Source organism: Pan paniscus, chromosome 3 (assembly GCF_029289425.2).
Source record: "Pan paniscus chromosome 3, NHGRI_mPanPan1-v2.0_pri, whole genome shotgun sequence".
Lineage (NCBI taxonomy): Eukaryota > Metazoa > Chordata > Mammalia > Primates > Hominidae > Pan > Pan paniscus.
The window spans coordinates 13,841,119-13,854,200 of record NC_073252.2 but is presented as its reverse complement, the minus strand read 5'-3'; the positions used below and the strand labels follow the sequence as shown (position 1 = coordinate 13,854,200).

At 37.0% G+C, this 13,082-nt stretch overlaps 1 protein-coding gene across 4 annotated transcripts in view; it reads left to right on the top strand.

The window, feature by feature from the left end:
* The window catches only part of BOD1L1 (biorientation of chromosomes in cell division 1 like 1), a 59,188-nt gene that overhangs the window by 30,231 nt on the left and 15,875 nt on the right, over window positions 1-13,082 (top strand). For all 4 annotated transcript variants that reach the window (XM_055111202.2, XM_034958306.3, XM_014344615.5 and 1 more), the window contains exons 11-17: window positions 365-429; window positions 1,588-1,672; window positions 5,567-5,610; window positions 7,087-7,147; window positions 8,742-8,812; window positions 9,761-9,833; window positions 11,056-11,135. In XM_055111202.2, the coding sequence (XP_054967177.2) occupies window positions 365-429; window positions 1,588-1,672; window positions 5,567-5,610; window positions 7,087-7,147; window positions 8,742-8,812; window positions 9,761-9,833; window positions 11,056-11,135 (479 nt within the window). The remainder of the gene's footprint in view (window positions 1-364; window positions 430-1,587; window positions 1,673-5,566; window positions 5,611-7,086; window positions 7,148-8,741; window positions 8,813-9,760; window positions 9,834-11,055; window positions 11,136-13,082) is intronic.

The window sequence follows — 13,082 nt, the reverse complement described above, 5'->3', positions numbered from 1 at the left end:
TTACTGAGAATAGACCTTAGTGACTCAGAATATTTTTAAGGACAAACTTGATGGAGATCACTGCAGAAAAATACTTGGAAATGAAGATGTCTCCACAGATAATACTTTTGTCATTCTTTCTGGGCAGTTATCTTACTGTGCAAATAAGATTTTCACTCACCCAAAATGAGCAAATAATCCCTGCCTTTCATCCAGATTCTTTTATACAACATATTCCTTTTGATCATTTTCTACTGACAGCAAAATAAACCAGAAAAGGAAGGTGCAACAGCATGTCAGATAACCACATTCCATTACTTTTTGACCCCGGATGTATTTTGCAAGCAAATTCTTAAACTGTACTAAATGGCTTGAATTTTATTAGGCAATGAAGAGTCTCCATTGAATGTTTTGGGAGGATTGAAACTGAAAGCCAACTTGAAAATGGAGGTATGGCTTATAATTCAGCTGTGCTGAACTGTAAGTGATTAAATACTGTTTCATCACATATACACATATATATACTTATGTGGTATATAGGTCCTGTTCTCATTGTACTTATGATATTTAGTGTTGTTATTGCCATATCCTGTGGGGGGAAAGCTAAGAACCTCAGTAATCTTAGTAAATAGTGCTATCATCAGTTCCATTTACTCAAGCCAGAAACACAAGAGTCACCCTCAGTTTCTCCGTCATCCCACATTTAATCTATCGCCATTTCTTACAGGTTCCATTTCCAAAATATAACATGAGTCCATCTATTTCTGTTTCTACAGTCATCACCCTAGGCTAAGCCACTACTTCAGTAGCCTCTCCATTAGGCTTATTTCACTCCAGCCCTCCTCCAGTGTGATTCACACAGTCCTGCAGGTAGTCATTAGAAACATAACTTAGGCCCTGTCATTGCTCTGCTTAAAATTTGTGGTGGCTTCCCATCATGCTTAGAATAAAATCTGCTTTTTTTTTTTTAAGCATGGCTTTGGTGCTTTACACAATTTAGTCTCCATATCCTCTTTCTAGCCTGATCTGAAGGCACCATCCAAGTATATGTGACAAAACAGCAGTGAACATGGGGGTTATGAACACTACAGAGGAAACACAACTTGCCCAATAGTAGCAATAGGCAGGTAGACAGGAGGGCTTGCAAGGAGGACACTGGAATAGAATTTTGAAAGTAGAGTGGAAATTTCCCAGAAAAGAAAGAAAAGAGCCTTCCAAGCAAAGAGAATGTTGTGTTCTAGACTCAGAGACAGGAGGGCACGTGGTGTGTCTCAGGCGCTGCAGTGGTTCACGGTGAGCTGTGGTGAGACTTAAGCCTGGAAGGGAGTGGGAGCCCATCAGGAAGAGTCTTGTGTGGTGTGCTGAGTTGGGGTTTTACCTTTAAAGCAATAGAATACCCATTGATGGATGAAATACGAGATTAAATTGATTTTTTACTTGGCTTTGTTTTTAAAGGTTGATGTATTTATTTTTAAGTTTTGTGTACTCTTGAAAATAGGCTTTTATATTGTTTCAGGATGCTGGGTTTTTTTTGTTTAATTCACTTGAGGTTAGTCTTCTTGTAAAAACCCCGGTTAACTTATTTTTATGGTGCTTTGGATTTTTTAGGCTTATGTGCCTTCAGAGGAAGAGAAAAATCGTGAAATTCTGGCACCACCAGAAAGTCTGTGTGGGGGAAAGCCAAGTGGAATAGGTGAGCTCTTTAGAATGGTTGTTCACATTGTTTTTGTTTTTGCCTTGCATGTGGTTTTACCTTTCTAAAAATCAGTAGCTGATGCATAGTAACATACAGGCTCTATTAACTTGCCTCTCACTTTTTAAAATAAATTAGGGAGAATTCTTTACTATTTTATTTTTAACATACACTTTTCCTCATGAAATGTCAATCAACATTATGTAGGGTAATTGTTTAAATCTGATTACTCCCAAATAATAATGCAAAACGAAAGTTGTTTTGGAGCAAACCCTTGCTCTATCCCAGAAATGTTTCTCCATACCCCTGCCTGTCCCCAGATGCTATTGCAGCTTACTTCCAAAAGGCTAGTCTGAGGATAAGGGCCCACTTTACACCATTTGCTCTTGTCTCTTGCTCAGGCTTTTGCCCCAGTGGCTGCACAGATACTGCTCTCAGCTTATATAACCTCATCTCAGTCTCTCTGTGCAACATTCTTCACTGTGGACTACAGATTTTAAGGGAGAGCCTCAATATCAGAAAGGATAAAGGCAGGAGCTCTTAAACGTTTTGGTCTCAAGGACCAAAAATTACTGAATAATTACCGAAGACCCCAAAGAGATTTTGTTATATGGCTTATACCTGTTGACATTTGCCAAATAAGAAATTAAAATTGAGAAAAGTAAATATTAAGTCACTATTAATTCAATATAATTAACTCACTATAAGTTAACAACTCTTTTTTCATGAAAAATGGCTAGATTTTCCAAAAAACCCAGTTAAGTGATAAAAGTGACATTGTTTTGCATTTTTGCAAATCCCTTTAAGTCTGGCTTAATAAAAAACAGCTGTTTCTCGTATCTGTTTTCACATTCAGTCCTGTTGCTATTTATTGTTTTGGTTAAAGTAAATGAAGAAAATCCAACATTACAGATAGACGGTTGGGTTTTTGTTTTTTGTTTTGTTTTATTTTGTTTTGTTTTGTTTGAGATGGAGTCTCACTCTGTTTGCCAGGTTGGAGTACAGTGGCGGGATCTCGGCTCACTGCAACCTCTGACTCCCTGGTTCAAGCTATTCTCCTGCCTCAGCCTCCTGAGTAGCTGGGATTACAGGCACACACCACCATGCCCAGCTAATTTTTGTATTTTTAGTAGAGATGGGGTTTCACCATATTGGCCAGGATGGTCTCGATCTCCTGACCTCGTGATCCGCCCGCCTTGGCCTCCCAAAGTGCTGAGATTACATGCATGAGCCACTGAAAGCCACTGCGCTCGGCCAATGGTTGGGTTTTAGTAGCCTTTTCAGATAATTATGGGTACATCTTAGCCTCTGGAAAATTCCATTGAGCACTCATGAGTCTGTAAGACAAATAATGTTAGTTTGGCCCTTGTGGATTCCTTGATGGAAAGTCTCAGGAATTCCCCGGACAGGCTGGACCATACTGGCTTAAGGAAATGGAAATGAGAAGAACTGTGACAGTGAGGAATTATTTCTAATTTGTATTGCAAACATGATTGTGTATTTTCTTCTGTTTCCCACAATATTTTTTTCTAAGTACTAGGAACTATAGAGTATGTGACCAAATTTAAGCTAGTCCTCAATTTTTTTCCACAATGTTAAAATGTCCATGCAAGTCAGGTGGAGTAAACAGTCAGGGTGATTTTTGTTGTAAATACTTATAACAAAAAACTCTATAGGCATTTGCTTAAAGGGACTTTATTAGCTCACAAAACTGAAAAATTCAGGTAAAGCGTAATCCAAGAGGATGCAGATAGCTCCAAAGACACATCTAGTAGAAACTCCATTTTATGTCTTCTTCCTCATCCCCTGAATAAGGGTCATTGCTTTCTCATTCATAGCCTCTACTTTTAGCTTTGGCTTACCATTCCTGGCCAAAAACCTGAGACTTATTCTGATTTAGCATAAGTACATGTGTCCACCCTAAACGAATTACTGTGACCAGAGGAATGTAGCTTACTAGTTGACTTAAGTCAGGTGCTGTGTTCCTGGATCCACATGGTATTCCAGACCACAGTCTGGGCTCTTGGGAAAGGTGCCAGGAGGGCAACTGTAATGTCTACTGTAGTTGGATTGGCTCTTTAAATTATTTCTCTGACAAACATCAAGTCTGCTACCTGTGAGTACTAGGGAAATCAACATGGAAATGACTGATGGAAATAAGTCATTCACTGAAATCAACGTGCAAATAAGTAAGGTACTATAATAAAGATACGTACTTGACTGTGGGAGTCAGCTTCCCTGAGGTAGGGCCTCAGGGAAGACTTGTGTTGGCTCAATCAGTCTCTTCCCCCACCCCATCTCCTTTAATTATAGAAAGTAAAATATTCAGAAATGCATAAAAAGTTTCCCACTCCCTATGAGTAACCACCTTCAGTACAATAAAATTATATTTATATTGTTATAGAATTTTTTTTCACTCGACCATGTATTGCAGGCACCCATCATTACTTTATTAGCATATACAGATCCGCTTTCTTTGTTTTAATAGCTAAATAATCATCCCTAATACCAATTTTAGGTCTTTTAATGGCCTCAGGGTTTCTACTGTTACAGGGCTGCAACGAACTTTCATAATGCATATCACTACATGTGTTTTACCAAGTATTTTCATAAAATTGGTTTGGGGGAGGGAGGGTCAAAGAATATACAGGTTAAGTATCCCTAATACAAAAGGCTTGGGGTCAGAAGTATTTCGAATTTCAGATTTCTTAGGGTTTGGGAATATGTGCATTATACCTCATTGAGCATCCCGTATCTAAAAATTCAAAGTCAAAGTTCCAGTGAGCCTTTCCTTTGAGAGTCATGTTGGCACTCAGAGAATTTCAGATTTTGGAGCATTTCAGATTTCTCATTTTTGAATTTGGGATGCTCAACCTGTATATGTTTTGAATTTTTATAAGTACTTGTTACTCATTTGAGGCTAAATATTGAATAATGAGTAGGTATGCATTAGGTGTACAAGGCAAAGAGAAGGGCAGTAGATGTGGAATGATTCAGATTAAGTGAATAGTGCATATAAATCCTCACCCATGACTATCTGGGGAGGTTTGGGGAATGGGAGCAGTTGAGGACCTTCTTACACAAAACCATCTGAAAGGGTCTCAGAAGACTCGTAAGAAGTGTCAGCCAGCCCTGGAAGACCACACCAAGACTTGGTAAGTCATTTATACTGACATGTTAAAACCCTGAAGATGACTAATCTATTCAAAACTTGGAAAAATACATTAATTAAAATGTGCATGGGTGTTTTATACTACAAATAATTAACGTCTCATTTGTTAATTGTCAAGAAGCTAACATTTTTGGATTCTGAAGTCCGTTGTTCCCACAGTTATATTTCAGATAACTTTACTGTGTTTAGGTACAGTTCAGTAAGAGATCTACTTACGTAAAAGGAAGTTGTTTAAAAGAAAAATGTGTGTTCTGTCATTGTTGAGTAGAAACAGTAGACTTTGTACTTCACGTTTCCAAAGAATATAAACAGACCATTGCTGTTGGAGGGGATAGGATCTAACTTTTCATTTGACGCTATTATTTTAAATGAACCAGTATTATACTGCAGCTTAACAGCTACATTAAGGTCTTTTACTTTTTTTCTAAGCTTCAGATCACCAACATAGTTAAATCACCATAGTGATGTAATATACCACTGCCGTTATTATAAAAAATGCAGGCAACATTAATTTATGTTGTCTTTTTCTGGTAGTATATTCTGGTAGTACAACATGGATTGATTGTGGGAAATAACTGGTCAGATTTTTATAATTTATGAAAGCAGCTAAGCCACTTGGTGACATAGGATAGGTTCCCTATCCTAAAAATCTTCAAATTTGTTTCTCTGCATTTCAGAAACAATATTCAGTTTCTTTACATCTCATTTTTATTTTTGAACAGCTGAACTCCAGAGGGAGCTTTTGTTGGTGAATGAATCACTAAATGTAAGTCACTGTAATGGTTTTGATTTTTGTGGTTATTGGGTTTTTTAATTTTATTTTTTTGGAGAGCTATTGAGGAGGAGCCATCTGAAGGGGTTGCCTGTGTATTTCTGTAGTAGCCAGGAGGCATTTGGTAGTGTACTCTTCATTTGAGTTCAGCATCCTGACAGCAGCTTTCACTAGCTCTTTTCCATGTTCACCTATACCCACTGACAAAGAACCTTGAACTTTCTATTGTTTATTATTATAACGGGATTGAAAATTAGATTTTGATGTCTTAAATCATCCTGGTGCTATAGACAAAATAGATTTTAGTTTGAGAATTAAATTTCACTTTATGTTTTTAGAAAGCTTTTCTCAAGATACTAACCTGTAACTGCTATGTGTACGTATTTTTTCCCAGATGTGGCTCTCATAATCCCGTTCATTCTTGAAAGAGTCTTGTTTTTGGTCTTTCTGTCTTAATGTATTTATAAGGAACCTTGTATTGTACCAGGAGTGAACATTTTATAAAATGTTTCCAAATGTGCAGACAACTGCATTCTTTCCAATGCTCCTAGAGGAATTGGGGTACTATCAGTGAACCACGGGATCAGAGTACTTCCTCATCAAGCACCCGTTTTGTAGCTAGAAACTCGTACACCATATGCTGAATAAGAAGAAAGAGAAAAGCACCACTTGGTGTGGTTCAAGTTTGCCATCCAAGAGTTAAAAAGATTATGGCTGGGCACAGTGGCATGGCCTATAGTCCCAGCTACTGAGGAAGTTGAGGTGGGAGGATCATTTGAGCCCAGGAGTTTGGGTCCAGCCTGGGCAACATAGCATAATTTTTTATTTAAAAAAAAAAAATTTTTTTTTAATAAAATACACTTTAAAAGTTAAACAGACTTTAAATGGGGTTGGAGCTTACCGAGCCAGCTGGCATGTTCTCCATCCTACCTCAGTCCCTTGAGTCCACCAGCAGCTGTCTTTTCCCCAGTCGAGCATAAATGTCCTTTCCAAATTTGTGCAAAAGTCTGTAGCTAGGAATTAGGATATTACAGGATATTCTGAGCCTTTCCCCTCAGTTTAAAAAAAGAAAAACAGTAGAATTGATAAGATTTGCCAAATAGGAAATCTTATTACAGAATCCTATAGAGTTTTTAAATAAAGAAAAAAGAAAATCATGCAGGATTTGGATGGGAAGGGAAATTTATGGAATTCAGAAAATTTTTCTCTTATTTATTCTTACTCTTTTGCCATTGGCTGCTTTAAGGACAGGCAGAATAAGCACAATAATTTGTTAAACTGAAACTTTCTCAAAAAGAAGATGCTGCATGCTTTTGAGCTTCTGGGTGAAATTAAAAAGAATATGTACCCCAATTCCTTTTGGCATTTGTACAAATAGCCAGGTTATGTAAATTACCTTCTCTCTTCTTTCTTTTTGCCTTTAAATTTTTGTGAGACTATCCATAAATATCTTTTATATTGTATATTTAGGTTGAAAATTCAGGCTTCAGAACAAATGAAGAAATTCATAGCGAATCTTATAACAAAGGAGGTAAGTTAATGAATTTCATAGTTATAGTTTTAATATTATAGTTAACATTTATTGAGTGTGGTCTGTATACCAGGCCTTGTGTTAATTATTTTACATACTTTCTCTCATTTAATTCATAAAAATTCAGTAAAGTGATAGTTAACAGCATCAGGAGTATAGTTGAGGAGAACGAGTCTTAGGCCAGGTGACTTATTCCAAGCCATACAGCTTAAAAGTGATGTCTTGCTTTAAATAGCTACTAGAACTTCGCCATTAATCTCCCAGTTGACTCAATCCAACATAAATACAAAATGAATAGCCCCCTGTGGATTGCAAGTACCCAACTGTGAAATGTGTTAACTTCTGACAGGCAGTTTAGGATGGTAGCATATCAAGGATGTCACATTTATGTGGGTCTTCTCCCAGGGGTGAGGTCTGGTGGCCACACAACCCGTGCAGGCTGCCAACTCTGAACAGATAATTCCCTTCTCAAACAGAACATAGAATTTTCTTGATGCCTACTAATTTTGTTAATTTCCTATTATAGGAGTGGGGAGAGAGGCTTATTTACTTAGACAGTTATTTTTATAACATATACCATATTTCAAACAAAAGTAAAGCAGTAATAAACACCTATGTGCCCCCAACCTAGTTTTACCCTATCTTACAATTTAGTATATTTACTTCACATACCTTTTAAAAAATGTTAACAGTTATGGTGGAATCCCCATTTACCCCTTCCCAATCCCAGTCTCTTTCCTTTTAATCCCACTCCAAAAGGAACCACTATTCTGCATTAATTATATATAGGTCCATAAACAATATGTAACCTATGTTGCCTGCTTTAGGTAAATAGGTGGTCTCACGTTACATAAACCCTCCCCACCTTATTTGCTCATTCAGCAGCGTTCTAAGATTTTGTTCTGTTGATTTGTATTAACTCTAATTATTTTAATTGCTTTTGAATATACCACAGTTAGTATTTTTTGCTTCATTTGTACATTATTTTGCACATGTAGGTATTTTGAAACTTTTCCCAATTACAAAGAATGCTACTGTGTATGTTCTCATACCTTTCCCAGTGCTTATGTAGTGTACTTGTAATTCTGGGTATGGAATTGCTCAGTTATAGGCACCTCTTCAACTTTACTGCATGTGCTAAATTGACCCCAAGTGGTGTACCAGTTGTCACTCCACACCATCTGCCATATTTGGTATTGTTTGGTGAATGTTTGTTAGCCTGATGATTATGATGCAATGATTCATTATTTTCAGTGATGCTTCTTAATACTGTGTTGCTACACAAACTGGGGGGAAGGGCCTTGAAGTCTTCCGTGTAAAGTCCAGTGTTGTTACCCCAGACATGTTACTGACCTTCTTGAACCCCATTCCCTCACATCTACAAGTGGAAAAAAGAGAATTTAACTGACAGAGTTGTGTGGAGGATCCCATCAAAAATCATTTGTGACTATCTACCACAATGCCCTGTATATAACTGGTACTCAATAAAGTTACTAACTCAGTTTTCTCCCAGCCCTCTAACACATACCTAAAATAAGTATTGGAATATAAAAATATTTAAGATTTTTTTTTCTTTTTTGTATTTATTACTCAGAGATATCCAGTGGTAGAAAAGACAACGCAGAAGCCATAAGCGGTCACAGTGTTGAAGCAGATCCTAAAGAGGTGCATTTTAATAAACTCAAGTGTTTGATATTTTATACATAATATTTTCACTGTACACAAAGAAGGGCTTTAGAAAGGCTTTACTTCTTTGTATAAATTAAATATTAAATGGGTATACTGAGAGTTCCACATGTCACTTTTACCTGTATATGCCCTTTCAATGTTTAGGCAATTTGGCAGTTCCCAGGACTGTTTGGAAGTGCCCATGTTGTACAGTCAGAATGGTTTTTCATGCACCTTTCATCAACCCTAAGAGGTCCATTTTTAATAAGCCACTAAGACAGTAGAAAAATACTAATTGTGATGTGCCATCAGTTGTAAGATATATATAGCTTGACTTCAGAAATGGTGAAATGATAAATAATTTTTTTAAATGCGTTTTAGAATTATTGAAATATAGTATGTAGCTAGAAACAGCATGTTTTGTATGAATTTGCATTCAAACCCAGAAAAGAGACTAAAGCTTACAAAATTAGTCTAATCCAAATCTAAATATCAAGTGTTCTAGATTTTTTTTCTTTTTTTTTTTTTTTTGAAACAGTCTCCCCCTGTTGCACGGGCTGGAGTGCAGTGGTGTGAACGCTTCTCACTGCAAGCTACGCCTCCGGGGTTCACGCCATTCTCCTGCCTCAGCCTCACAAGCAGCTGGGACTACAGGCACCCGCCACCAGGCCCAGCTAATTTTTTTCTGTATTTTTAGTAGAGACGGGGTTTCACCGTGTTAGCCAGGTTGGTCTTGATCTCCTGACCTCGTGATCCGCCCACCTGGGCCTCCCAAAGTGCTGGGATTACAGGTGTGAGCCACCGCACCTGGCCAAGTGTTCTAGATTTAAAAAAAATTTATATATCAACTTATTCCAAAGGTTAGAATCTAGTACAGTGTGCTCCTGTTTCAGTTTATTTGAATCAAGATTCTACGGCCTTTGATATAGTCATTCTTAATTCCAGGTTGAAGAGGAAGAAAGGCATATGCCTAAAAGAAAAAGAAAGCAGCATTATCTCTCTTCAGAAGATGAACCAGGTATTTATATATATGTTTCTGTTTTAGACATCTTTGAAAATCATTATTTTTATATCCAAAAGAGTGAGCCAAAAACATAGAGAATTTTTGAGGATAGTAACTCTCTACTTCACAAGTCTTGAGGCTAATTTGTTTCTAGGCTGGCTTGATACCTCCGGAGTCCTTTCTGGACCCCAATCTAGAAACTAGATTGTTTCCTGCAGAAGACCCAACCGCTGGATCTCAGACAAAGACAGGCTGTCTCTGGAACCACACCCTGGGGCCCAGCCAGGTGCCACTACAGTCTGTATTTTATATCATAAGCAGATGCCCTACAGAGCTAGTGAAGCACTTTAGTCCAAAAGTGCCTCTAACACCCATTCTGTGCTTCATACTGTTGATTTTCTCATGGTCTGTAACGGTGCCCTCTAGTAGAACTACAGTGATAGAAGTCTTGTACATTTATTTTGTCTAATACAGAAGCTACTAGCCACATGTCACTATTGAGCACTTGAAAGTGGTCAGTGGAAATGAAAGACTGAATTTTTGATTGTTTTTTAATTATTTTATATTTCAGTAGCCAGAGTGGTTAGTGACTATCATGTTGAACAGTGCAGTGACCTTTAATACTTGACACAAAGGAGAAGTTCAATACTTATTGAATGACTACATGAGAAAGAATGAGTGAAGAATGAAATATTTATATTTTATATTATTTGGTAGCAATTTAATGAGTTCCTGATGTATTCAGGTACTATCCATGGTACATTATACACATTCCCATTTAATCTTTACAATAAACCTGTAAGTTAGGTGGTGTTGTCATCTTATAGATAAAGAGATTAAGGTTCTGAAAAATTACGACTTTATCTTCACCACATAAATCTGATTCCAAAGCCCATGGTCTCAATTACTAAGCTATACCTCTTAGGTGGTAACTCATTTAGAAAGTTAAAGTATCTCTGGAAACTATACGCTAAGCCCTTCCCATAGAACCCACTACTTCATTGGTGTCATGTGAACATATGGGGATTTTTGTATTTTGTTTTATTTTTACTTTGCCAGGGCGAAAGGCAAGTGTTCAGTGCTCAAATCACATGATATTATAAATATAGAGTAACTTTTGGCTTCTCTGTATCACAGGCCTAAGAAAGAAGGCTCAAACAGTCTTAAAATAGAACTATGCATTTCATTTTTCATTTAGCTTTTGTTCCTTTGTGATTCTGTCTAAACTGATTTACAGATGATAATCCAGATGTCCTGGATTCCAGAATAGAAACAGCACAAAGGCAGTGTCCTGAAACGGAGCCACATGACACAAAGGTATTTTTTCCACATATTAGTTTTAAGTTTTGGGTGGGGGTAGGGAGGCCTAATTACAGCATTGTAAATACTTATTATAATATTTTTTTCATTTTACTATCCCTCTTTATATGTCTCTAATAATAATCACTTTATTATAAAAGGTGTCTATTTTTTAATCTCCTCTCAGAAATCAAATGTTGCACTTTATAATTCTTAAACTGCAAGATCGTGTTAATTATTACAATTTAGATATAACATTGCTTAGGTTTTTGTTCAGTAGTAGTATTGATTTCTTGAGGTTTCTAAATGCTTTCTTCCAAAAGTATAATGTGCTTTATCACAGATATACTTGCACCAAAATATTGAAATACAGTTATTATTAGTACTCTGCTCTCTAGCTTACCTCCTGTATTAGTCTGTTCTCATGCTGCTAATAAAGACGTACCTGAGACTGGGTAATTTATAAAGGAAAGAGGTTTAATTGACTCACGGTTCCACATGGCTGGGGAGGCCTCACAATCATGGTGGAAGGCAAAGGAGGAGCAAAGTCACGTCTTAACATGACAACAGGCAAGAGGGCATGTGCAGGGGAACTCCTCTTTATAAAAGCATTAGATCTCAGGAGACTTATTCACTGTCAGGAGAACAGCACAGGACAAACCTGCCCTCCGATTCAATTACCTCCCACTGCATCCTTCCCACTACAAGTGGGGATTATGGGACCTATAACTCAAAATGAGATTTGAGTGGGGTCACAGCCAAATCATATCACCTCCTGCCTCTAAAATCTGGGTACTCTAAGGATTGGCCTCACCCATTGCCTTTTTTCCTATGGTTTTATTTTCATCTTATGACTCACAGAACCTCCTCACAAATTTGTATTTGTGTTCTGCCGTCTCTTGTTGTAGGCCCAGATTTTTTCATTCCCTACTAGATACCTCTTCTTGGGTGTTCTTCCATTTCTGAGACTCAGTACTCTAAAATTTCTCATTATCTGTCTAAACTAGTTCCATCTTTTCCTCTCTCTTTCCCTAATTTATATTTTTATAAATTATTAGACGCCTTATTCCAAAAGTGTTTAAGTCCAGTTATGAAAATATTTGAGCTGACTTCCAGTTCTCTAAAACCAGACTTTGGTCTCTTTTTTTCCCCAGTAACCGAAGAACTAAATAAAAAGTAGGAAAAGGTTTAATAACCTAAGAGGGAAAGTGGCATATTGTCCTGAATTTTAGTTGGTTGTGACCAAAGGAAGAAACAGGCTCTTAAACTATCCCTCACCCTGCCCTGTCCAAAATCAAAAATCCTGAGACAATACTTCTAAATTTGAAGAAAAGCAGATTGAAGGGGTATCATTTTATTTTCTCTTAAATTTCGTGATTTTTTAATGTTAAATTTAAAATCAATTTATTTTCATTAAGCAGTTTTATAGACAGTATTTTCAGTTACTACGGAAGAATGTTACATGGAAAGCTGTCTGCAATAGCATTTATTTAATATCATCTTAATATTAGTAATTTTTGGACAGTAAATTGGGAGTGATTTCATCATTTCTGTTAAAGTTTTCTGTGTAGTAAATATGTACCATTTTATAAAATCAATAAAGTCATTATTCTAAAATGTGTATAGTAAGACCAAAAGAAGACCAAAATTGAATACGTGAAAAAATTCCAGGCACTGGAAAAATAAAAGCAGGAAATAAAAAGTGAGTTGCATGCGTGTCATCAGGATCTGATTAAGTGCTTACAGGACCAAGTGTTGGCTCTGAAAGAGCCAGTTCAAAAACAGAAATGCAGTTCGTCCAATGGTTTGAAGACTTTTGTGCAGGACATCTTCAGCCCACTATATGAAACAGATAAAAGTGTAGATGTTCTGGCTGAAATGAGGGAGAAGACCCCAAAAACTTCTGCCTGCTCCTAAACTCCCTCCAACACACACACACACACACACACACACACACACACACAC